The sequence below is a fragment of the Anomalospiza imberbis genome, chromosome 9 (assembly GCF_031753505.1).
Source record: "Anomalospiza imberbis isolate Cuckoo-Finch-1a 21T00152 chromosome 9, ASM3175350v1, whole genome shotgun sequence".
NCBI lineage: Eukaryota > Metazoa > Chordata > Aves > Passeriformes > Viduidae > Anomalospiza > Anomalospiza imberbis.
In genome coordinates, this window is record NC_089689.1 from 9410579 (window position 1) to 9433694 (window position 23116).

Genomic DNA, 23116 nt, shown 5'->3' on the forward strand with positions numbered 1-23116 from the left:
TCTGAAATATCCTAAGCCCTTTTGTGCCTTGAAACAGATGTAAAACTCAGGGGATTTTTATTACAGTAATGGCTATGAAAATTTAGCTGAATTTCAATTCCTCTAACACATGTGCTTAACAGAAGTTGCTGGAGCATAATTCCAGAAGTGGAGAATTTCTGTACGTGTAGAGCTGTGTGAACCTGCTGTGTCTGTCGGTGCTGACATGACCTGAGTGACTGTCAGTGCTTCAAGCTGCAGTAGGACGGGTGACTGAAGTGGCTTTGCCAGAAATAGCTTTTTCTAGATGCTTTGGATGGGCTGAAGCTTTCCTGTGTCTCGAGGGTGTTTATTCTTTCTAACAACCCGGGAGAGGGAGTAAAATGAGATGAATGTGGAGAAGACAGAAGACAAAGGGACCGAGGAGTAGGCTGGGACATGTAGCTGAGTGATCCTTAGGCACAGAGAGAGGATCTGACTGGGAAGAAGAAAGACAAACACACCTATACTGGCTGGCTGGCAGTGTTTGGGAGAAAGCAGACAGGGAATTTATGCCACTGGGAGTAGAGACTGAGGAGTGTAATGTAGGAGACTGAGCAATGTAATGGGATTTCCAGTACTGGGCATGGGGACAGGGAGCTTGGAGAAGAGCTGATGTGTTGTCAGAGAATGGGACAGATGGGGCAAGGATCCTTGAGACTGCAGGGAGACAGCCTGGATGGGCTAAGTCAGACTGGCTGGGAACAGGATGGGATGTGACTGTTAAGGCTGCACCTACTCTGTGTGGAAATGGTTGCAGCTGTGCTGCCTTCTTTGCTGCAATGGTCAGTTACTAGGCAGGGAATTTGAAAGACAAAGGTTTTGTGATTAGTATAATTCAAGGTTTTTCCAAAGACCGTCCTTACTTGTTCTTTTCCTAAGGGATACTGAATAAAGCACTTCAACCACTGCCTTTTGGGGATAATTCTAATTGCATATTTTGTATTTCTCACATTCAAGGCAAAACTCCGGGTCTTGATTAGTAGAAGTATTGAGCATTCACAGCTTCATTCTGAGTGGAAACTGTGCTTTGAAGATGAGCTGTTTCATAAAGCTATGTATGTTGAGAAGGAGGTGCTTAAATTGGTGCCAGAATTAATTAACACTTTTGATCTCTATTCTTGGCCCACATTCTAATCTATAAAATGGGGATATTACTACCTCATCATTTCTAAGGCCATTTGTGAAGATATTTTATTAATTTGATATTCCAACAATGCAGACTAGGAAACTGTATCCCTCCCTTAAACTTATATTTAATAACAGGTTATGAATAGTGCACAATAAACAAAGCCTAGAGACATTTTCAAACTGCTCATTAGCTGAGTGTCATGAATGAATGAGTAAAGGGTCTTCTACCATAAAGAAAACAGAACTGAAAATTGCATGCACACACTCTCAAGGGGGAGAAATTATGGTGGCTCTAATTCTGAGATTTTTCTTTTACATATATTTATGTCCAAATAATTGACATAATGGTGTTGGGGAAAGTATTTTTAAAGTAGTCTTTTGTTCATGTTTGTGTAATTTGTTTCTTTTCATGATACTGATTTATCTTGATCCATAATTGCAGATTATAAAACACTGAATCTGGTTCTTTTGGCTTTCAGCAGTATCTGTGTCTCTTGTGCTTTTTTTTTTTTCTTTCCCTGACTGCTAGATTTAATTTAAAGAACAAAAAACCCCAGTACCACCACCCCCATACCAAACCTCCTCACACAAAGTATTTTTATTGAGCATATGGTTATATTTTATAATATAGAACAGTTTGGCACTTTGCTGAAGTTACATCATTGATATATGTTAAAAGCTTCAAAATATTTTTTCCTCTGTGGATTATTTTTCGCTTTCTGTATCACCTTTACCTTAGCTTTTTTCCTTACTCATTTTTGAAAAAAGCTTCAAAAGATAGAGTGTAGCTTGAAGAAGCCTTTAATATAATAGATAGTGTAACACAGTGTGTGCTAATTACAGATCAAAGCTGAACTATTTTTATGTGCCTTTTCCTAAGGGAGGAACCTGGGGCTTTGAACCAGTCAGGCTAATTTTTGCCACTAACCTTTTTTAAGGCTGCTAAAAAACTTTCTTTTCTTTTTAAATTTTTTTTTACCTCCTGTAATTAAAAAATAGTTCATCCTATTCAACTTTGTGTATCCATGTTAGCTGTGTAGCAGGTAAAATGCGGGGTGGGGTGTTCGAGGGGAAGCGGCTGCTCTGTGGATGGAGCTGTGAAGTCTTCAAAGAAAAAGTGAAGGCACAGAGCTCTGGCAGGGTGGTAGAGCTGCTTGTGGTAAGCTTTTCCTCCATCCATGTGTGTCACTGGGGTGTCTGACAGGTGCTCCACTGTCACTTTTGCTGTCAGCCACAAGCAACCACAGTGAGAGCAGCAGCACCAGTTCACCTTGTGTGTGTTACATACAAGTGCTGGCAGAATGAGAGCTGGCTGGTCCCCCAGATTATAATCAGTGGGATAATTGGGCTGGGTAATTGCCAGGCAGCCTTGTTAGTTTTGCTGTGAGTCAGCCATTGTGTGTGTCTGCTGCTGGAATAATAAGAATAAGTGGGCAGATTTTCTGCTAAAAAAATTAGACAATCGACAGTATTTTGTCTTGTGGTCAGTTGCCTTCACAGACATCACACCTGAAGCTGTTGTGGAAGTTCTGGCTGTACAACACAGGAAAATGATGGTGTCAGTCAGCTATGAAAAGTTAACATGGCAGTAAACTTCATTTAACTGACACAGGTTGTTCCAAAAGGCTTTGGAGATTTCATCTCCACCTTTGCCCACTGGGTCTAAAATTGTCTGTGAGCCTTTAAAGAGCAGGGAGAGTTGGAAGATTTTATTGAATAATAGTTCTGGATACTTTTATTGTTTGAAATGACCTGCAAACAATACTTGGGGACTAATTTTCGTTTTTCACAGAGTTGTATTTGAAAAATTTGCACTGTCAGTGTTTGCACTAGGTGGAAGACTTGCTCAGAATAGAGATTTCAGATCTGTCTGCCTTGTTGGTAGAGGAAATTAAAAAAAAGTTAAGATGGTAGCCTCTGTATTTACCGTGTCATGCTTTTTATTAGGAAGCAGAGTTAATGATTCAAGCATGAGTTTCACCTCTTTGTGCTGTACTAGTTTTCCCAAGGAGATTATTTCTGGAGAGAGATGCATGTAAACAAATCGTTGAATTTAAACATGTGGCTGTGTGTTTTAAGAAGCCCCACTCAGCAGTAACAGCAGAGACAAGGAAAATGATGCAGTATTGGAAATTTTATATTAGTGCTTCTGCAAGTATGTTGGATTTCAGTAGGTGATCTCTATTTCTGAACACTCTATGTCCTTGCTCTTTTGCATCAGCAAAAATGTTAGGTGGAACAGAGGGACTGTAGGTGGGCTGCTCAATAAGGAAAATTGAAATGAATCCTTGCAAAGAAAGTTGGCTAAAAATATGTTTATGTAAAGTGACTTTGTGCAGAGCTTTCTAAGGAATATGGGCTTAACCAGGAGTCTTAAGAAGTTTGATTATTAGCATGAAAGAATATATAGTAAAATGGAAAACATGAAAAATTTTCCTTGCATGTTTTATCAAGGCTTATAATTTCTTGTAAATGACTGTCCTGTTTTTGATTTTGTCTGAAATATGATTCTGTTTGAGAAGATGCTTCTGTCTCAGTTCTGTAGTTACCCTGCAGCATTCTTCTGGGTTTTTTTTCCTTTCTTCTTTTTTTTTTTTTTTTAAGGGAAGACCACAGTTTAACTCTGACTTATCCTTCTGATGCTAGTAGGTACTTCTAATAGTACCATTATTTTGTGTGTTAATTTTTGTACTGTATCTTAGTCTTTTGTTGTTCTTGATGATATAAAGTTTGTTGTATACTAAGATGTCTAATAGAGTAAGATTTGATTTTTTTAAAACTCTTGTGAAGTGTGAAGGGGTAAAAAATAAATGTATGGCATCTTTAGTAAGGGGAGATATAAGCAACTGTTAATAAAAGTTGGAAAACAAACCAGGTAAATATTTTTATTTTTGTCACTTTATTGGCTGAATACTTGCTGCTTTTGGTATGTTCAGTTGATAGATGAAAAATAGTTTGGGTGGGTTTTTTTGGTATTTGTTCTCTTTTTACAAGTAAGAGACAGCTGCTGCTCTTGAAATGTAGGCAAATTTGATGACACTGTATATCAAACTGAATGAATGAATCAGAATGTGGTGGGAAGTTCTATTTTTGTTCTGCATAGAAAGCAAAGAAAAATGGCAGAAAACTTGCCATGGTCTAAACAGATGGACAGCTGAATTAATCAAAGAGCAGAACCAGACAAAACTCCTTGGGATGCTGTGTTGCTACTAGAATTATATAGCTTTTAAGGTAGAAAACAAGACTTAAGTACAGATTTCCTTTCTACATTCATGAGTCTCCAAAACATTGGGATGTTGCTGCCCATCTTCACTGGTCTGTCTTGCTGACCCTGCATGCCCTTGCCTGTTGTGGCTTGTTTCTGTTGTATTCACATAGTGAGAGCTCTTGCTTGTGCTTCCATAATTTCCTGTTGTGGCTGCCTGACCTCCTCTTTCCTCTTTGTTCTTCCTGCTCGGCCATATTAAAAAAGCTCCCAAAGAAACACGGTCAGAAGTGGTCAAGAATTTTACTCTGTTATTCAGAACTTCTGTGTAATCATTTTTGCATCTCTTTCCTCTTGATGCAGCTCAGATCTTCTTCCCACTAGTATCTGGTCATTGAATCACTGTTATAAGTCTATACAGTAAAATATAAATACTTCCCATGCTTTATATTTTTGTCAGTTGTAAATGAAGTCATGAGAACAAAAAGATGTGATCAAGATTCTTATTGAATCATGAAAAAAAGGAAGGAATCTGTTAAAAGTAATGAAATCATCATTCTCATTTTACTTTTCTTCCAAATACTGTCTTTCAAAAAACAACTCTAGGCTATAGCATGTGCTGGGAAAAATTCAGATATATGTTGTTGTGGGCTTGTTTGACAGTTCCACAGTTCTTTTCTTTTTTTAAATGATGAGTCTGCAAAATTGTTTGGATGATCAATTTATCAACTATCTGCAAGAGAAACTCATAAACATCTTGCGTTCTTTACTTCAGTTAGCTTTTTAAACACTCATTGTGTTGTCTTTTTTTCTTATTTATTCCTATTTTTTCTCTATTCAGTGAGACCTAAACCAGACTAAATCACATCTTAGAATCTTTCTATACACCAACATCAGAACTGAATGCTGAATTTTGTCCAGGTGTGGTTATTGAGATGTAGGCAGTCATATCTGAATTTCTAGTTATGTGGAAATCATCTGTGTTCACTCTCATCTGCAGGAAATCCTTCGTTTTCTTACAAATTCCAAGCATAGTTCTGTGCCTTTGCTGTAAGTATTGTCTGAATTGTGCCTTTTAAGCCTAGGTAGGACCAACTGCTAACTGCTGTCACTTTTACTTCTGGAGTTCAGCCTTTAAAGCATCATCTTTAGAAACTCAGTATAATATAACTTCCTGCCTTGACTTCAGACTTTTTTCTCTATCCTTTATGTTTCGTTTAAACTGAATAGCATTTGCTGTTAAGGTGCAGGGCAGCTCTATTTAATTTCATTATTATGGAAACATTTGGAGAATATTTACTTTTTCTTTTAGCAATCCATTAGAGAACCAGGAGAGTTCTGTTTTCCCACGATGAAACTGCTCAGTCATTCTGTAAAAGGGGTGAAAATATGAACTGGTGATACAGCCTGCCTGCCTTAAAGCTTTTTAAGGCATTTGACTAGCAGATTTATGACCACCAGAAAGTCCAGTTGTATTAAATGACTGAATTGCTGTTTTATCCACAATGTACTGACATTGTGGTGACTCTTCAAAGTAGTTTTTGTGATTCCATTCTCAGATGGAGATGGAAATTTCATGGGATATGGCTTTTGAAACAAATAATTCTTGCTGGGAGCCAGCCTGCTGCCAAAGTGTGCCTGGTGTTGTGTTTACCTGACAAAGCATTGGCTTGCAGCACTGCCCAAATTTTTAATGCACGCATGCAAGCAGCTCCCTTTTTGCCCAGTTTCAACTAGTTTGAGATTGATCTTTCACCTGGGACTGGATCATGTTTATTTAATGTCACACCCTAGAAGGTCAGTGGGCTGAGGGACACCAGATCTGTCCTTTGAGCCTAAGACAGGTGGAAGAAGGAGAATAATGAAGCCTTGAAGATGAGAGCACTTCAGAGAGAGCTGTATGTCAGGCTGTATTCCTCTGAGAGCAAATCTGGGCAGGTAATGCCAACCTGTGTACAGTGGGAGAGAGCTGTATGATCACTGGGTGGTGTCGAGCTCAGAGTGCTTCGGGCACTAAGCAGTGGTTTAGTTTCAGCATTGACTGTGGTGCTACTTTGCTGTGCTACAACAGAGGTTAAAATTATTGTTGCAGCATCCTATCTTCTGCATTTTGGCTTCCATGTAGGGAGGGAGCAAACACCACAGTTGTTAGAACTGCATTTTGCGTTGTGGGCTATTTTAAAATGAAGGAGAAAGGAAAGGATCCTGCTTTGAATACAGTTCATGTATGCTACATGAATTGAATTATGCTGTTTGCCATAAAAATAGGTTTGCCTGTGTTTTCCATCAACATACATTTCTTGTTAGAAGGTAAGGTTCTAAACAGAAAAGGAGTTTTCCTTTTGACTTTGCTCAGAACTAACTGTGTCTGCTGGACTGTTTCCTAAAGGTGTGCAACTTGTTTCAATAGCTAGTTTTGCAAAATTCATCTTTTTGGTGATGACTTTTCATCACTCTTTTGCCTATTGGTGGACAACAGCCTAAGAAAAAGATGAGAACATGTTTTTTGAGGGGAAAGGACAGAATAATTAATTACTGAACAACATAATGTTAATTGAGTTTATTTTAAAGATAATTATATTATTTTTAAGCCTGTACAAATGAACATGCTGCCCGTGTCTTTGAGTTTTAAACATTGTTAGGAAATCTAGCAGCTCTATTTTCCATCCTCTTTAGATGGATAAATTCTCTAGGGTTAAGTAATATCATTGATGCTTTCAGGAGGAGGTTATTATTGTCCTGCAAAATTATTAATGCCTTCAGCAGAATGAGACTGCTTTAAGTTGCATCCTTGCACTGTAAGAACCGAAGCCAATTTTGTAGTGTACAATAGCTGCAGTCCTAGAGATGGGTAGTGAATAAAGTGTTAAAAGAAAACTTGTACATAAATACCTTGAAAGTACACTGCTGTACCTTAGGTAAATTGGAATGGGAATGAATGTGTAATCGACGATCTTCCTGTTTCAGGCATTTTGTGAATGGCGTTTCATCACCGCTTGCATTTGAGTTAAAAAATAATAATTCAGAATGCTTAAATAAAGTACCTAGTTATAATTATCATAATTTCAGAATGCATTTTAAATCATGGAACTGTGCTTTCATGTACACATACTTAGATGTATTGTGTATTTGTTTTTAAATGAAAAGGAACCTGGTCTCCATCTTCCTGTTGACATCAAACAATCCTCTGATATGCAAATCCAGCTATGGGGAGAACAGATACACAGGGTTTGTTTGGATTCAGTCCAAGAGTGAAAGAAAATTATATTTAAAGATGTAATTTATATGCTTTGCCTCATTTAAATGAAAATGCATTTTGAAATAATCCCTATAACGAGAAACATTTGGTGGAATGCTAAGATCCTTTGTACGACTGATGCATTTTGCTGTAGGTAGTTTAAAAGCATGTCTCTCATACTCCTGTGTGTCTGTAGTGTGCAGATGCAGCTGTCAACTTCTCAGTGGCATGTTTTAACAGAGTATGAAAATACATTTTTGTTGCAAATTAATAAATGTTTGTTATGTGAACTTTCTTAAGGCGTGCATGAGTGTGAAGTCTGTCTGTACCCACAATTAAAATATATCAAGTACTTTGCTTTCTGTCTAAAATTTTGCTAGTCTTAATGTTGTTTATGTATTTTCTCCTTGTGTGGAACTTCAAAACCTGACACAATACAATTTCTTTGGAAACATAGGCTAAACAAGCAATGAATTGTGTCTTTTTCCCTTTAGCTGCAGAATTTATAATGATGAAACTTTTACATTTTAACATTGGCTGAATTCCAGGTTTTCAGTTACTCAATTCCTGAATACCACATTTGAAGCTGATGTGTATAGCAGAGTGTCATTGTTTTGTGTGAGCTTTAACAGGCCAGGGAGCTGTTACTAGTGATCAGGAATGGGTTTTTAGACAGGATAGAAAATATTTGACAAGGAGTTACATCACTGTGAAATTTTCAGAAATCAGTTCCTTTAATTCCCTTTCATGTACTGCAGAAGTTTTTAAAACTAATGTGACCAATTCTTCTTACATGATCTTCGTGCCTGTGTGATACTGCTATTCTTTTTTCCCTTTGTTTTAGAAAATGAGGGTATGGAAATCAATTTTGGTGTAAGGAAGTGTATTTAATTTGGGACGTTCTGTGGCACATAACTTTATATCTGGCCTTTATTTGTTCTGTGGCTACTTTATACTAGATTACTCTGACCACAATAATCCAACACTGAAGAGTGCTAAATACTGTATAAATCCTTTTTTGGCATAGGAGTTTTATTTTATTAATGTTATTTGTGGCTCTTTGTGTAGACTGACTTATACATGACTCATCAAATGCAGTGATGATACATATGTTAATATGTAGGAGAAAGTTTTCTGTATCAAAAAGTTTTGTTAATCCTTTCTCATTAGGTTGTGAGCCTCTTGTATTTTTTTATTTTTTAATTAAGGATTTTCTGTCTTTTCTTTTTTTCAGTAATTTTATGCAAGTTTTATTTTTTAATATTCACTAACCATGTCTTTTTTAAGCATTTTAAGAAACAGAAGAGGTTGATTCCAGAAAGAACAGTTTGGAAGTACTTTGTTCAGCTTTGCAGTGCCTTGGAACATATGCATTCTCGTCGTGTTATGCATAGAGGTAATACAGGATCAAAGATGACTTGTCCTTACTATACACCTTTGACTATGTGAGATTTAAGCTGGATGGAATCAATTTTGACAGCTTTATGTTCCTGTAAGATTTTATAAGTAATAGAAAACTAAGAAGTTTGTGGTTGCACATTTGTTGTGGTAGGCATTTGTTTGATAGCAAGTTTTTCAAAATAAGTGATAGTTCTGTGAGTGATGGATACCCTGCCATAGCTACTTCATTTTTCTGGCTCTTATCTTCTGTCCTGTATTTATTCTTCTATATTTGCCTGCTTTCTTGCCCAGGTGTTGCTATGTGCCTTGCACAGATCTGTCAGTCCATTCTTTACAGCTCTTACACCTGGTTGTCTTGGAGTATCTGCTCCTGCCCTGCTTGTTTGTGATGTACAGGCCCTTCTCCTGGTCCCTTCTCTATTGGATTTCATGCAGGTGTGAGCATTTCCTCCGGTTCTCTGCTCCTTTCCACTATTTCCAGTCTCTGTGTCCCAACAGCCCTGGTAGTTGCCAGCTATCCCTGTCAGGTACTAAGTTTCCTTGGTCCTGCTGCTGTCTCCTCTGGATGTGGTCTTCATTTCACCTCATAACTCTTGAGTCAAAGAAAACAGATCATAGAATAGCTTCTTCTTCGATCTGCTATTTTTTTCCCTTTCTGAAACCCCCTCTGGTTATGGGATTGTGAGCTGTGTGGGCTGTCACCTTTAGGGTTCAGGTGACATTGCCAGTCTTAGGTTGGTGGCTCCCTGTGCTAGAGTGCAGCTCACTGCCTGATAGGCAGTCCCTTGATGTCTGCTGAGCTCTGTCCTTTGCAGCTGGAAGTTTTGCACCCTTAGCAGATGAGCTTAGATACCCCTGTCCCTGCAAGTGCCTTTCCTTTGTGATTCTCCCTTTTTTTTTTTTTTTCCATTTATGCAGATGCCTGCAAGTGCAAATGATACAAAGAGAAGGGCATAAAATACAGATTCTTTCCATAGGGTACAAGTATCTTCCTTTAATATTTTTATAATTGATTTAGTTAATTTCTGTATATTTTAGCTCAAAACTAAAGGATTTAAGTTCCTTAAACTGAAATACTAAGTTCAAAGCTTCTGGCAAAGCTATGGCAAATCTAATGATTCCATGGTTACATGCCAAAAGCAGTGACAATTAAATCTATTTTTAAATTGAGCTATATCCGTGTTGGATTATTACACAAAGGGTTATCCAAACTCTTGAAAACTGGGTCAGATAGCAGGAGAACATAATTGCTTCTGTCTTCCTCTAAAGCTTGTAAGGTTCTGTAACTTTTTTACTGGAAACCTGAAAATGCTGGTGTTGGAAGGGTTATTAACCATTCCTTTCACTGTGCCTGTGTCTTAGCAAACTGTAATCCCCTCTTATCAAAGTGAACTGATTTCTGTAATTTTAAGGCTAGAGTGGATTGCTCTTCAGCAGAGTAAGAGCTAAACTCCCTTGCCAAACAAATAACAGGTCAGTTTCTTTAGAAGATTAACAAGGTAGGTATCTTGTTAGAAATCATAGAATTAGAGTCTCTGCTGTTGTCTCTAAGGAATTGGATTAAAACTTAAACTGGATATTACTTGTGATAAAATAACTGTCTGGGGTATACATCATTATTTTTCTTTGTTTCTACTTGATTAGCCCAATTCCGTTGACGAGTTCAAATAACCATTCTCCTGAGTAAATTTGCTTCTTTTTTTAATTCCTGCTCTTATAGAGAATCAGTTATCTATTTCAAATAAATGATGTTGTGCCACTGTGGGTAATTTGATCAGCAAAAGTGATGAAAAATGCTGTACAGTTCTTGAAAACATTTTTAGGCTGTTACTTAAGGCGTAACAAAAGAGGTTCTCTAGTTCTAATGTAAATCCTTCTATGTAGCTTATATAAAGTAGTAATGAACTCCCCTGTATATGCTTCTGGACTTTGGGGGTGTGGCTTTTTTGTTTGCCTACTTGTTTTAAAAAAAATACTTTCCATGGCTCTTGGTTTTCTTTGCTTGAGTAATGGTTGTACTATTAAAATAATGGATTTGAAATTCTACATTCGGGGCCCATTCTTTCTGAGTAGCACTGTCAAATTTTACCAATATTACCTGTAAATAAAGTCCTCTTTGGGTCTATTATTAATAGAAGAGTAGCTTTTCTTGCAACCTCACTGTGTTTTTTAAATTTTTAAATTTATTTTTCTTTCAGATATAAAGCCAGCAAATGTGTTCATTACAGCTACAGGAGTAGTAAAGCTGGGAGATCTTGGACTTGGTCGATTTTTCAGCTCCAAAACCACAGCTGCGCATTCTTTAGGTAAGCTTTCTCTGAGGTACAGGTGTTGGACAGATAGAGTATTTTACATGGTGGAAATACTGGGCCTCACTCAGGAGGAGGAACAAAAGGGTTAGGACCAGCTAAAGCTGTTATTAAGTAATAATAAAAATGTAGTCCTAAAAGTGTTCTTAACAAAAATTGGTCAGCACCATGGACAAATACAGAAACACTAACACTGAGGCATTACTTTCAGCATACTTTTGGTATTTTCCCTCCATTGTCTGCATAATTTACTGTACATTTCTACCTCTGAACAAGTCTTTAAGACAATAGTGCTACCTAGAAATTGTAGGAAAATATAAGGTGATAATATGGATGCATTTTTTAAAAATTGACTTGAACTTTATTCAGCGTTGGGAGGAATCTCATAATTCTGTGTGCCTGGGTGAGTAGCGTTAATGACCTCTTGGTTACATGGTTTCAAAGGGCTCTCAGAGGAGCTTCCATTTTTTAAGGTGATGTTTCTCAATGTAAGCTTAAGTAGTTGAGGGGAGATCAGAAATAACAAAACCAATTCCCAGATAACTTACAAAAACAAGAATAGAAAAAAGCTTTCTGAAATGTTCAGTTTAATCTTTGCTAGCACACGAAACTAGCAGTATATTATCTCTATCCAAACAAAATTTTTATGTAATTTGCATCTTTTGAGTAGCATGTGAATGCTAGGATGATTAAGAGGCCTTTAAAGAAGAAAAGTTAAATACTTGGCATATATTTTAAGTTTAAAAGTGGGTAACAGATGAATGACAGACTCTAAGAGGATCTCTGTAGAAGAGAAAAACCTTGTAAATAGGGTAACATCTGCTTTAAAGAGAAATGTAGGAAATAGTGTTCATAATACTGTTCAGTTGGATTTTTTTAGGTGAGAAAACATTCTTTTTCTTCATTGAAGTGTCTGTATTTGGTGGTTGCTGAACTCAAGCCTGTGCATTGATTACATGTTTGTAGCACATTTGAGGTGTGAGTGACACATGAGGCCAAAAAGATAATATTTTGGATGGGAAATTTTTGACACTCCTTACTTCCCTGTCCTTCCTTGTCCTTGTGCCTTTGGTCACTCCTTTGTGCCATCCAGTGTTTACCATGTTTGTGCAGACTGGTGAAGTCAAACCCATGAGTAACTGCGGAGGTGTTAATAGGAGCCCCAGACACAGAGGGCAGTCCTGCATTAGCAGGAGACTGAGGAGGAGTGGAGAGCCCAGGCTGGCAACGTGCTCGGGTCCCACGCAGCGGGTCGGTCACACGTGGCACTGAAGATCTGCTGCTGGCACAGGGCACAGTGTGGCACCCAACGTGCTGCTGTTCCTGCTGCCCTTGCAAGCCAGTGGCCGTCTCTGGCTGCACTGTGGAGAGGCTGGGTTGGGGTCTTGCAGGTGGGCTCTGCTCCTGCCTGCAGATGGAGGGAGGGTGTGAAGAGGGAGCTGGAAATCCTCATCTGAGGAGTAGCAGCTCACGAATAAGGCACAGGTCAGCAGTGAGGGTGGGAGAGTAGACTTGCATTCTGAGGCACAAGTCAGGAAGTTAAAGAGGAGCAGACTGCCTCAGCCCTGGATTATTTTGGCTCCTGGCAGCAGAGTGGTTGTGAGGGATGAGCTGGAAGTTTAAAAAAAGCTGAAGATGGTGCCAGAGTTAAAAACAGTGTAAAACCCCTGAAGCCTTTAAAGCTCATCTTTTAGAGATGCAAGAGTCATCCAGAGAGTGGGGAAGGAGGGGAGGATGGCAGCTTTGTTTCTTCTGTTGGTGGCCTTGTCTTGGTAGAGGAGTTGTTATTTTTTTATTTTCTTTTTTCCCCATCTCTTCTTTTCCCATTTCCCTCTTAATTATGGCCTAATGTCAGAATTCAGCCTAGAAAAAAGGTTTGTGTCAGCTATTAACTTAGGCTACAGAGGAGACAGTGACTTTCTGATTTGTCATCACTAGCAGAGACCACTTCTTAAATTGATTCCTTCTGCAGTTTCTGATGCTGGTTTTCTTGAAATTTCTTTCAAAGTCGTATCTTTTTATGATTCCATAAACCTTTGGTGCACGTAACCTAGTAAATTGCAAACATATGTGTAGCAATTTATACTTGTTTACAGGCTTTATAAAAATTTCAGTAGCAAACTAGATTCAGGCTTTCAGTGATAAAGAAATGTACTAAAATTTTAATTAGCTACAGCTTCTAACTGCTAATTACAAATAATACTGATTTAATTAGAATCTTTACTGATGGTCCGTTTGAAACAAATGAAAAAATAGCACTGGACAGGGTTTTTTCATGTTCTTAACTCTTTGTGTACAGCTTTATCAAGATTTTACTATTGTCATGCCTATACCTTTTTGGAAATGGAAAACCTTTCTTACAAAAGGGCAGAGGAAATGGAGGCATTTGGTATTGCTGATTTGATACAAACTTGACAAAATGTCTTGTTTTCAGAACACTTTATATTAGAAAGGGACTGCTGCTGCTTTCCCTACAACTCTATTAGGGTTTTCTTGCTGCTGTTTTAATGGCTGAATGCCAGGCCTTATGCTCTTTGATGAAATGGCAATTCTAAGGCCAGCTCATGTGTATATGTGGTTTTTTCTTTGTTAGCCATTCAGTGGATGTAAAGATAAGTCTTTTCATATTTCAGTTACAAAAAGAATCACTTGATCTCTCTGCTGTGGCTGTACTATAAGGCTGCACAGTGTGCTGTCCAGGCAGGCACTGCCACCAGCTTGGGGATCCCTTCTTGCAGGGCAAAGGAGCAGATCTGCAGCCTTGTTCAGATGCTCAAATGCAGAGAATCATCTGCATGGAGTTCTGGTCTTCTGTGTTTTGACAACTTCTGTCATTTCTGTGATACTGCTGTCCCCAGCACAGACTATGTTATGTGAGGGGTTTGAATATAAACTATAAACAGGTTGTGGAGAATAAAATACCTTGTGAAAATGTGTGCAGATCCTCTCCTCTCACATATGGGTCTCTAATGCAGTAGTGGGTGTGCTGAGGTGGTGGTTTGCAGCACCATTCTGTGAATAGAATAAACTCCACTTAGACACTCAACCAGACTCAGAACCTGCAGCCTCAGTGTACAGTAATGCTGGCAGGGAAATCTGCAACTGAGTCATTGCAGTCATCAAGGAAGCTGTGTTAAAATAGCTCTTGTATTTTATGTACAGAAACATGAGATCTCTTACAGTAGTTTGAAAGCTGAAGAGGAACTGCTGTGTTGTTATAAAATAACTCAAGATATTTATGGATTGACTTACGTAGAAGGACTGCTTGCACATTGTGGGCTAGGTTGCAGAGTTACTTTGGATAAATGCAGTAGATTGGGTCTTGTCCTTGAAGACAAACCCTTGGCTTAGACATCTCCTATAGTTACATTAAATAAGTACAAAACCCTGAACATTATAGAATCAGTAGGGTTGGAAAGGACCTCCAAGCTGCTTGTTTGTGATGTGGTTTGTCTGTCTTCAGCATCCACATTCATCTTGTTAAGCATGTTGTATTGAACTCTATATTACAAAATTGCTGTGATCTTATGGACACTGAGTCATTCATAAACTATGTCTTTGGGTTACTGCAATTTGGCCTCTTTAGCCCCCTTCCTGAATTCTGATAGTTATGTATGACAATGCATGAAATGTCAGTAATGATTATGTGGCCATTTTTAAAACTATCGTCTGTTAAACCTGTCCTGAATGAACCACTGCATTGTTTTGAATAAATAGATTTAACATTTACCAGGCAGATTATTCTTCCAGCCTAAAACTGCTTGGTAGCTTTTAGAGCTAGTAAATATTTTAGAACTAGTAACTATATTAGAGCAACTTACTATATTTAGTTCCACTCCTTGATGCACTTGTTTAACTTTACTCAGATGCAGTGTGAGTTATATGTTTATCCAGGTAGTAAGATGCTCTGTTGATATCATAACTCCCTTTTCTGTAATAGAGTCTTTGCCTCTGATCCTTCAAATCAGCTCCCTGCTCTGTATTAACCACCATTTCCATTATGTCTGTTCCCTCTGCCAGTAACAGGAAGCTTGCATAAAGAATCAACGCTTTCTGGATCTACAGCATCTTTAAAGGGAGGGAGCTCCAGTGCAGCAGCAGATTCTGAGGAGACACTGTATTTGACACAGACCATTTTCAAGGAGTTTACTATTCAGACTTGCAGGTTATCACAGGTCTGCAAATGGAGCAAGCAGAATGCTGAAGTTACTGATTTTGTTCTTAAAAATGTAGGCACCTCAATGATTTAGCTGATTTTCTTGTATTATCCCACTTCTGTGTCTTCAGATGAGTGAAGGAAGTGAGGAAGTTGCATATCTCTATACTACTGGGATGCTGTATTTCACTTAACAGTAAAAAAAGATCCAGGAAGGAAATATAACATACAATCACACTGGTAGTTGCTTACCGGTAGCACAGCTATGTCCTGAGCGTGCTCATTGTGTTCAAGGGATCATTGCAATGCTTTCAGTAATTCCTGAATGTCAGGATAATGAATCTTTAGTGTCATGTTCTATTAAAAACAGTTTACAAGTAGTAATGATGTCTGAATCTTCAGGTTGTTTATGTGAATCCATGAGTAACAGAACTAATTTTAATTCCTCTCACTAGTTGGCCATGGGGGGCTGCAGGTTGTATTGCAGTGGAGGTGTTACACTAGGCTAAACGCTGTAAAATGGTAACATTTGTTCTTGCTTTTCACTATCATCAATCTTTCACGGTCATATCAGACCCCTAATGTATCAGCAGGCTTCCCAGAGCTACTGGTTAAAATTACCTTTGCTTTTGGTAGACTGTGAACCTTCAAACCTCAGTGTTTTCAGCTGCCCCCTGTGGATTCTGTGAAGCCTCTTTCTGGCACATTACTCACTGCCAGCCACTTGTGTGATACCTCAGAGCAGCAGAGGCACTGCTGCTGCAGCCAGTGAACAAACACGTTACTATTAAACTTATTTCTGTTAGATAAATTCTACCAACAAAGCATCAGAATATATTAAACCAGTGCTTTAATTAATGGATACAAAATGTAGCTGAAATTTTTCAGAGGCGTCCAAGCTCTCAAGTTGTTGGGGTGTTAAAAAAAAATTCAAGAGGGAAATAAAACAGTAAGATAATGAAAATATGAAACCTGTGTCATTCTAAATGCTTAGTTGCAGTTCTGATCTTAAGATATCTGTCATTAAGTGCCCATTAAAATACCGATGTTGATACATTAGAAAACAGAGTTGCTTCTAGATATTTTGGTAGTTATTTTGGCGTTGTGGTCTACCCATCTGCTTGCCTATAGTTTCACAGGGAAAAGACTGTTCTCTGTTGTGGGTGGATGCAGACATCCTATGAGAATAAAGGTCTCCCTCAGTACTCCCTTGAGCTGCCTTTCCCCAGCCTTTCTCCTTTTACGCTGTTACCACTGGCAGCCTCAGTTCAGCGGTGCACTGAGTGCTCAGCCCGGTGCTGAGGGACAGGAGCCGTGGCACTCTCAACCTTCCCAGAGCTGGAAATCTCCCCCAGCATGTTTAGGGGGCCAGATCCATTGGAGGATACCACATGGGGACCTCTGTCTTTGCCTGTCTGTTACAGAAGCAGTTTAAATGGGTTTTCAGTGTTGTTGGCCAAGGAGCAGATCAACTGAAATTATGGGTTACCAGCAGCAGTGGCCTGACCTGAGAGGTGCTTGTGGGTTTCCCTATCTGAGCTGAGCCCTTCAAGTAGGAAAGTAATTCTCCTTCCTCCTTACTTCCTCATGACATAGTTTGACATGCAGCATTTCTTAATGGTAGGGCACATTGTTAAAACAAAACCCTTAACTTTTGGAAAATAGAGTAAAATTGTCTGATTACTTAAAGTTATTTAACCTGATTATTTGGATGTGGAAGTACTTATATATTCACTATATCTCTGTTTCCAGTATTCATACAGAGATCAATTCTGAATTAGTTTCATCTATTCAGAAGAGCAGAAGTGAAACCAAATCCTTGTGTTACAATAATATGTGAGGTTCATACCACGAAGAACAAAAATGAAAAATTGCTGATTTTAATTGCTGATGGTGTTGCAAAATGTTTGGTTTCAAAATAAAATCAACTTGAATTGACAGAAATCAGCTGTTTTTCATCATTGGGATTCAGTGCTTAAAAAATATTCAAACAAAATAAAATAAAAGTCTGTATGGATCTGTGACTTTTTGGGGGAAACAGTGAGAAAGTTCAGAAATAACGCATTAAAATTGCCATTACCATTATTTTCCATAACTTCTTTTTCTTACTGCTCTGTCATACATGAAATCATCACTCAGATACTTCTTTGCAATGACATTTTTCATAGAGCTGAAACATCTCTCAGTATTTCTCTGTTCCAAGTAACTTATGATGCAGATGGGTAGGGTTTGATTAAAATCATGGGGAGAGATGTTCCGGAGTATTCAACATAAATTTACTCTGGGACAGTCCTAATGAATGCTTCTTTTCAAGAGCAGACATTTCCCGAGCCCACAGTTCTGAGGCAGGCTTAAGCTGGGACAGGTTGGGAGCTGAAAAGCCCCTGTGGAATTTAGTCCTACAGCTGATGGCTGAGTCGCCCTTAGGAACCTTCTGCTGGGCTTGCTGCCTTTCCTGCCCTCATCTCTGAAGGGCCTGAATCTCAGGCTGTTTTAATTTCAGCTGTTCAAAGTACCTGTGTTTTTTAGTTCCACGACCAGCTTTTCCAGATTTATATATTCTCAAAGGAAGAACAGAACTCGTGAAACAGAAAAATCAGCCCGTGGTAGAGAATTTCTAGTGTTGTTTCTAGCAGCAGCGGTAACAGTTTGGAAAAGTAGCAGGGATATGTGTGTGTAGTACCTTCCCTTGGTTCTCCTTAGGAGAAACAAATTACTTATGAGGTTCCTTAAAAGCAAAATTTGGAAGTGTTCTACAACTGCATAGCTCTGGTAATGAGCAGTGGAAATAAAGCTACATTGGATGAAATAGATGCTAATTTGTGTACTTTTGTCAAACTGAAGTGTCCTAAGTATGAGTTGAAGTTTTAAGTGTAGCAAAATGAGAAAGATGAGAAATACTCTTCTACCAGGAAAACTGTAATTTAACTACTGCATAACAACAGAAATTTTCATTCAAAAATACTTGTGGTTTTTTTTGCAGTTGGTACACCTTATTATATGTCTCCAGAGAGAATACATGAAAATGGTTACAACTTCAAGTCTGACATCTGGTCTCTAGGCTGTCTGCTGTATGAGGTAATACTGATAGATACAGTGAACTTAATAACACTCTTGTACTCCCCCTTCCCCTGCCCCCCTCTCCTTACAGAACTTCAGCATGTGAAATACTTCTATTTGTGTTTTACTTGAACTTGCCTTTAACTGGGCTCGCTACAAAGATTTTACAGCAATTTCTTGAAGATTGGGTGTGACTGAAGGATTAGTAAAAGAATAATAGCAAGCACATGTAAAATTGTTCTAGGTGTCTTCATGCTGGTTATATGGTTTTGTTAATAAATCATTGAGAAGTAGTAGGACTGATTTGAATTTGTAAGTAATGCTTTCAAAAACTGCAGTATAGTTACTTTAATACAAATTTCTTATTTTTTGTAAAGATTTTAAGCCTAAGTAAAATGATGAAAAAAGTTTATTGTACTTACTGCTACTAGCTTGGATGAATTCTCAATTTAACAACTGCTGCTGCACACACATGTAATTTTTCTGTTCTCCTGTGATGGTTAAACTGCAATTGTTTAGTTTCTCTGTTGGTACAGTTGAGATTGGTAGGTGACACATAATTCTAAATACTACTATATTTTGAGAAAATAAAGGTACATGGCACATTGAAATGGAGGCAAATGAAGGTGTGAAGAACAGGTAGGCTTCTAAAACAAATATGTCTTCCAAATTCTTTGTGTATAATTTCTTGATTAGAAGAAATAACACCTGTGTTGAACGATGCTGGGGAAAAAATGGTTCCATCAGCAATGGCAGTGAAGTCTCCCCAGTCATATTCCAGGTAGAAACTAATCTGCTCAAGTCAGTTTTTATTTACCTACAAGCCACCTGCCTCAGTGGGTCAGCAGAACTCATTTAACACATACTCAGCAGTATCAGCAGCTCCTTGTTTATTTTATGATTGTGTAGAAGACACTGGCAGCCTGTTGAGGTTGGATGTTACTGCCAGGTGAATCATCTCCAGTAATATTTGTTTACTTTCTATCACTGACATGTTGCTTTGAATATTAAAAGGATGAATAGCTCTACTGCAAGTCTGCAGTTTACAGATGTGTGTATAGCTGTTGCTTTAAATATTGGGGATCATTCAAGGAAGGAAGTCCAGCTGCTAGCAAGTATTTAGAAGTTTGAATCCTGAACTAAAACTTAATCCTGTATTGGGATTCCTCAATATTGACCATGGCAGCTGCCTCGAATTTCAGTGCTCCGCTTTGCACACTTGTGCAAGCCCTAAGGTAGCATAAAGGTAGATGAGCATTCTTCAGTGTCACTATTTCTTTGCCCTTTGTTGGTTTACTTGAGGATTTTTTAAAATCTGGAAATAAACAAATAAAACCTTTGAATTACTGTTACATAAAACCCTCACAGTTTAAGGTTAATTTTTCTTTTATGTTATATGAAATTAAATTGCTGGATATAAATCAGTAGTACTTTTCTAAAGAATTTTTTAAGCTTGTTGCCTTAATGCTGGTAGAGTATATTAAACACCTATGTGAATATTACATTTTTTTTTGATGTGGTAGATAATCCCAAAATACCTAAATAACTCAGTTCCATTGATTAACTCAGCATCTTGAAATACTATTATCTTTTGATTTATTTTAGAGGTTTTACCAGGATGCTATTGAAGCGGATTTGGGGTAGTGTTTGTTTTCCTTATTGAAAGAATAAAATAATTATTAGGACCCTTGTTGTTAATACATAGCTACAGTATTGGGTATTGTCTTCAACTATAGCTTTTAATTTCTTTTAGAAGTGCATTTAGTTGATCTGCAACATACCAGATAGTTGTGGTGGGTTTTCTTGTTTTGTTTTGGAAGTTTATCTTGAGCTTTTACCTGTAATTTTGAAATTTCAGTTACAGCAAATTGAAAATACTCAGCACTTTTGCTCAGCATTTTTCTCACTCAGTATTTTTTCTTAATTATTGGAAGGTGATTACTTAAGGTTCTTCAAGACTTGTGTGGACTAATGAATGGTGTTTTTTAATCTGTGCACTTTTGTGCTGGGTGTCTTTCTCTGATTTGTCTATTGCCTGCATTTTAGCATGTTTTATTATGTTGATTTCATGGTGATGTGTGTTCATATATACTCTGGATTGTCTCCAGCTTAATTGGAAAAAAGCTGTGGCAAGTTTATCACATCTCAGTAAATGCTTAATTGCCGCTAAACTCTTCGGTTAATTTTAATTTAGGTTTAAACTAACTTGTTTTTAAAAATTATTATTTCTTGTGTGTATAACAATCTGTTTTTCAGTCCTAACTGTGTGCTCAATAAGATTTTGCAGAAGTATGTTTTAAAGTCTGAATTTTTTAGAGCCCCAGGTATTTCTGAAATCTCAAAAACACTACCAGTGGAGTTTTAATTGATATGCAACAAAGTAGACTTTACTAATTAAAATCAAGATGCTGTGCTTTTGCTACATGGACCTTTACATGGAAAAGTAGGTCTTACACATTTCCTTTTATTGTTCATCGTAGCAATTGCATCCTTACAGGGTTGTAGGTTGGTGGCTTACAGTTCAAAAAAAAAAAAAAAAAAAAAAAAAGAAAGGGAAAAAAAAAAGAGCGCGAGCTGCCACCAGCCCTGAAGACAGACAGTGGGCTTTCGTCCCTCCGACACCCCCAGAATACTAATCAGCAAAGTCAGACCCTGGAGGTCAGGGAGCAAGTCAATCATTCTAGCGATCGTCTCAGTGTGGAGGATCAAATTAGCCTGAAAAATTCAGCTGCTGGGAGGAGAGGGCGAGCAGCTGTCAGGGGCAGCAGCGAGATGCACTAATGAACCAGATGAATAGTGCAAAAGCTTGAAAATAAAAACAGGACAGTTGACATTTTTCATCTGTCAAAGCAGGAGATGCATGAAAATATAGTATTCTCGTTTTAACTCCTTAGGGGACATTCAGAATTTTTTTAACACTCGGCAGCATTCAAACAAAAGTACTTTTTAATGAACACCTAGAGTATGAAAATGAGTATCTATGCATTTATTTAGAATTTCTGCATGCATACAGACACTGCAGTTGATTTTTCTTTTTTTCTTTTTTTTTTTCTTCTTTTCTTTTTTGGTCTTCAGCTTGCATTTTTAACATTCTTTTTAAGGTAAGAGACAATGTCATGTAAATGCAAAAATTAACATTATTTTAGTAATACAGGCTGGGAGGAGTGTAGGATGGAACTGCAGCATAATACTATTTGGGGAATGTTAAAATTTTTTATTTTTACTTGAAGGTAATATGAAAAAGTACTGAACATTTGAGAGCAAATTAATGAGATACAAAATAAGCAGAAGGGAGTTTTGCTAATTCTTTTCATACATTTCCCCCAGTGATATTGATGCTTAGACATGAAAGAGTTAAACTTCTATCTGGAAGACCACAAGACAGATGAGAGCCATTTTCAGCTTGTCCTGTCCCTGCTGAAGCTCACTGAGTAGCACAGCATGGACTAGCGTGTTTCACACACACTCTGCCTGTCTGGGGAATGTACACATTGTCCTTCCAAAATCAAACTTATTAGCACATGTAGAAAAGGGTGACTGACTTTGGGGCAGCTCTGCACTCAGAGCAGCATTCGTGCTGCTGCAGTTAAAAGATTTCGTAGGCTTTGAACAGAACGGAGAGATTTTAAATGAATTTTTAAATTTCTAATCCAGCTAGCCATCGCATTTCTTTCCATCTCAAATGTCAAATTGTAACATTGTCTGGAAATAAAGGGTAGGTTTATTAATGCTAAGTTTCAAGCTGATCAATTACATAAGTGCTCTGCAACAGATTTTCTTAGTTTTGTATTGTAGTTGCAAATTTTTGCCATAGGTGCCAGTTCTGTGCCTCTGATGGAAGTTTGGGGTTTTTTTTTAAAGTATTTTTGAATAATATCCTGAAGATATTACGAAGAGATTTTGGAAGCATAGGTGATAGCTTTTTCTTGCTTTCAAAAGCCCCAATTACATTGAAGCCTAGTGTCGTGGCTGTGGAAGGTTACAAAATCTGCTATGATTGTCTAGTGTTATCTACACAACGCATTGCTTTAGGTTAGATAAAGATTTCCTGTAACTTACGTGTGTTCTTCCACGGAAAAGTAAAGGTTTGGATTTTTTGGGTGTCCCTTGTGGTGCGGGGACCCTCCACTCTCAGCAGTATTGTAAACTACTGAATTTCCCCTCATAGTCTACTAATAAAACCCTAACAGTGTGCAGTTCAGATACTGCACTGTAAGGACTGTGACAGCTATGGTTGTATGACATAGAATAAGTACATACAGTGGTTTCAGGAATAGTTTTGGAGCTTCTGTTATTATCACTGCAGGGCTCCCTCTAAGCAGAGCATTGAGAGTCATTAAGAATCACTTTTGATTTGTTACTATTACAGATTTTATGACAAAATAGCTTTACTTAAAAACGCAAAAGAAAACTGTACATTTTCTTTAAACAGATGGCTGCACTGCAGAGTCCCTTTTATGGTGATAAAATGAACTTGTACTCTCTGTGCAAGAAGATAGAACAGTGTGACTACCCACCTCTCCCTTCAGATCACTATTCAGAGGAAGTAAGTAATTTTCCTTTTCATGGGCTGGATCCCCAGTTTATGTAAGATGGCA

General features: G+C 37.9%; 1 protein-coding gene across 7 annotated transcripts in view; it reads left to right on the forward strand.

Annotated features, from left to right (window-relative positions):
* NEK7 (NIMA related kinase 7) overlaps nt 1-23116 on the forward strand; it is a 63298-nt gene that overhangs the window by 32232 nt on the left and 7950 nt on the right. For 5 of the 7 annotated variants that reach the window (XM_068199605.1, XM_068199601.1, XM_068199603.1 and 2 more), the window contains 4 exons: nt 8880-8988; nt 11192-11299; nt 18442-18536; nt 22951-23064. In XM_068199605.1, the coding sequence (XP_068055706.1) occupies nt 8880-8988; nt 11192-11299; nt 18442-18536; nt 22951-23064 (426 nt within the window). Of the gene's footprint in view, nt 1-8879; nt 8989-11191; nt 11300-18441; nt 18537-21593; nt 21620-22950; nt 23065-23116 lie in introns of all 7 variants that reach the window. The other 2 variants (XR_011002089.1, XR_011002088.1) reach the window with 1 other exon arrangement.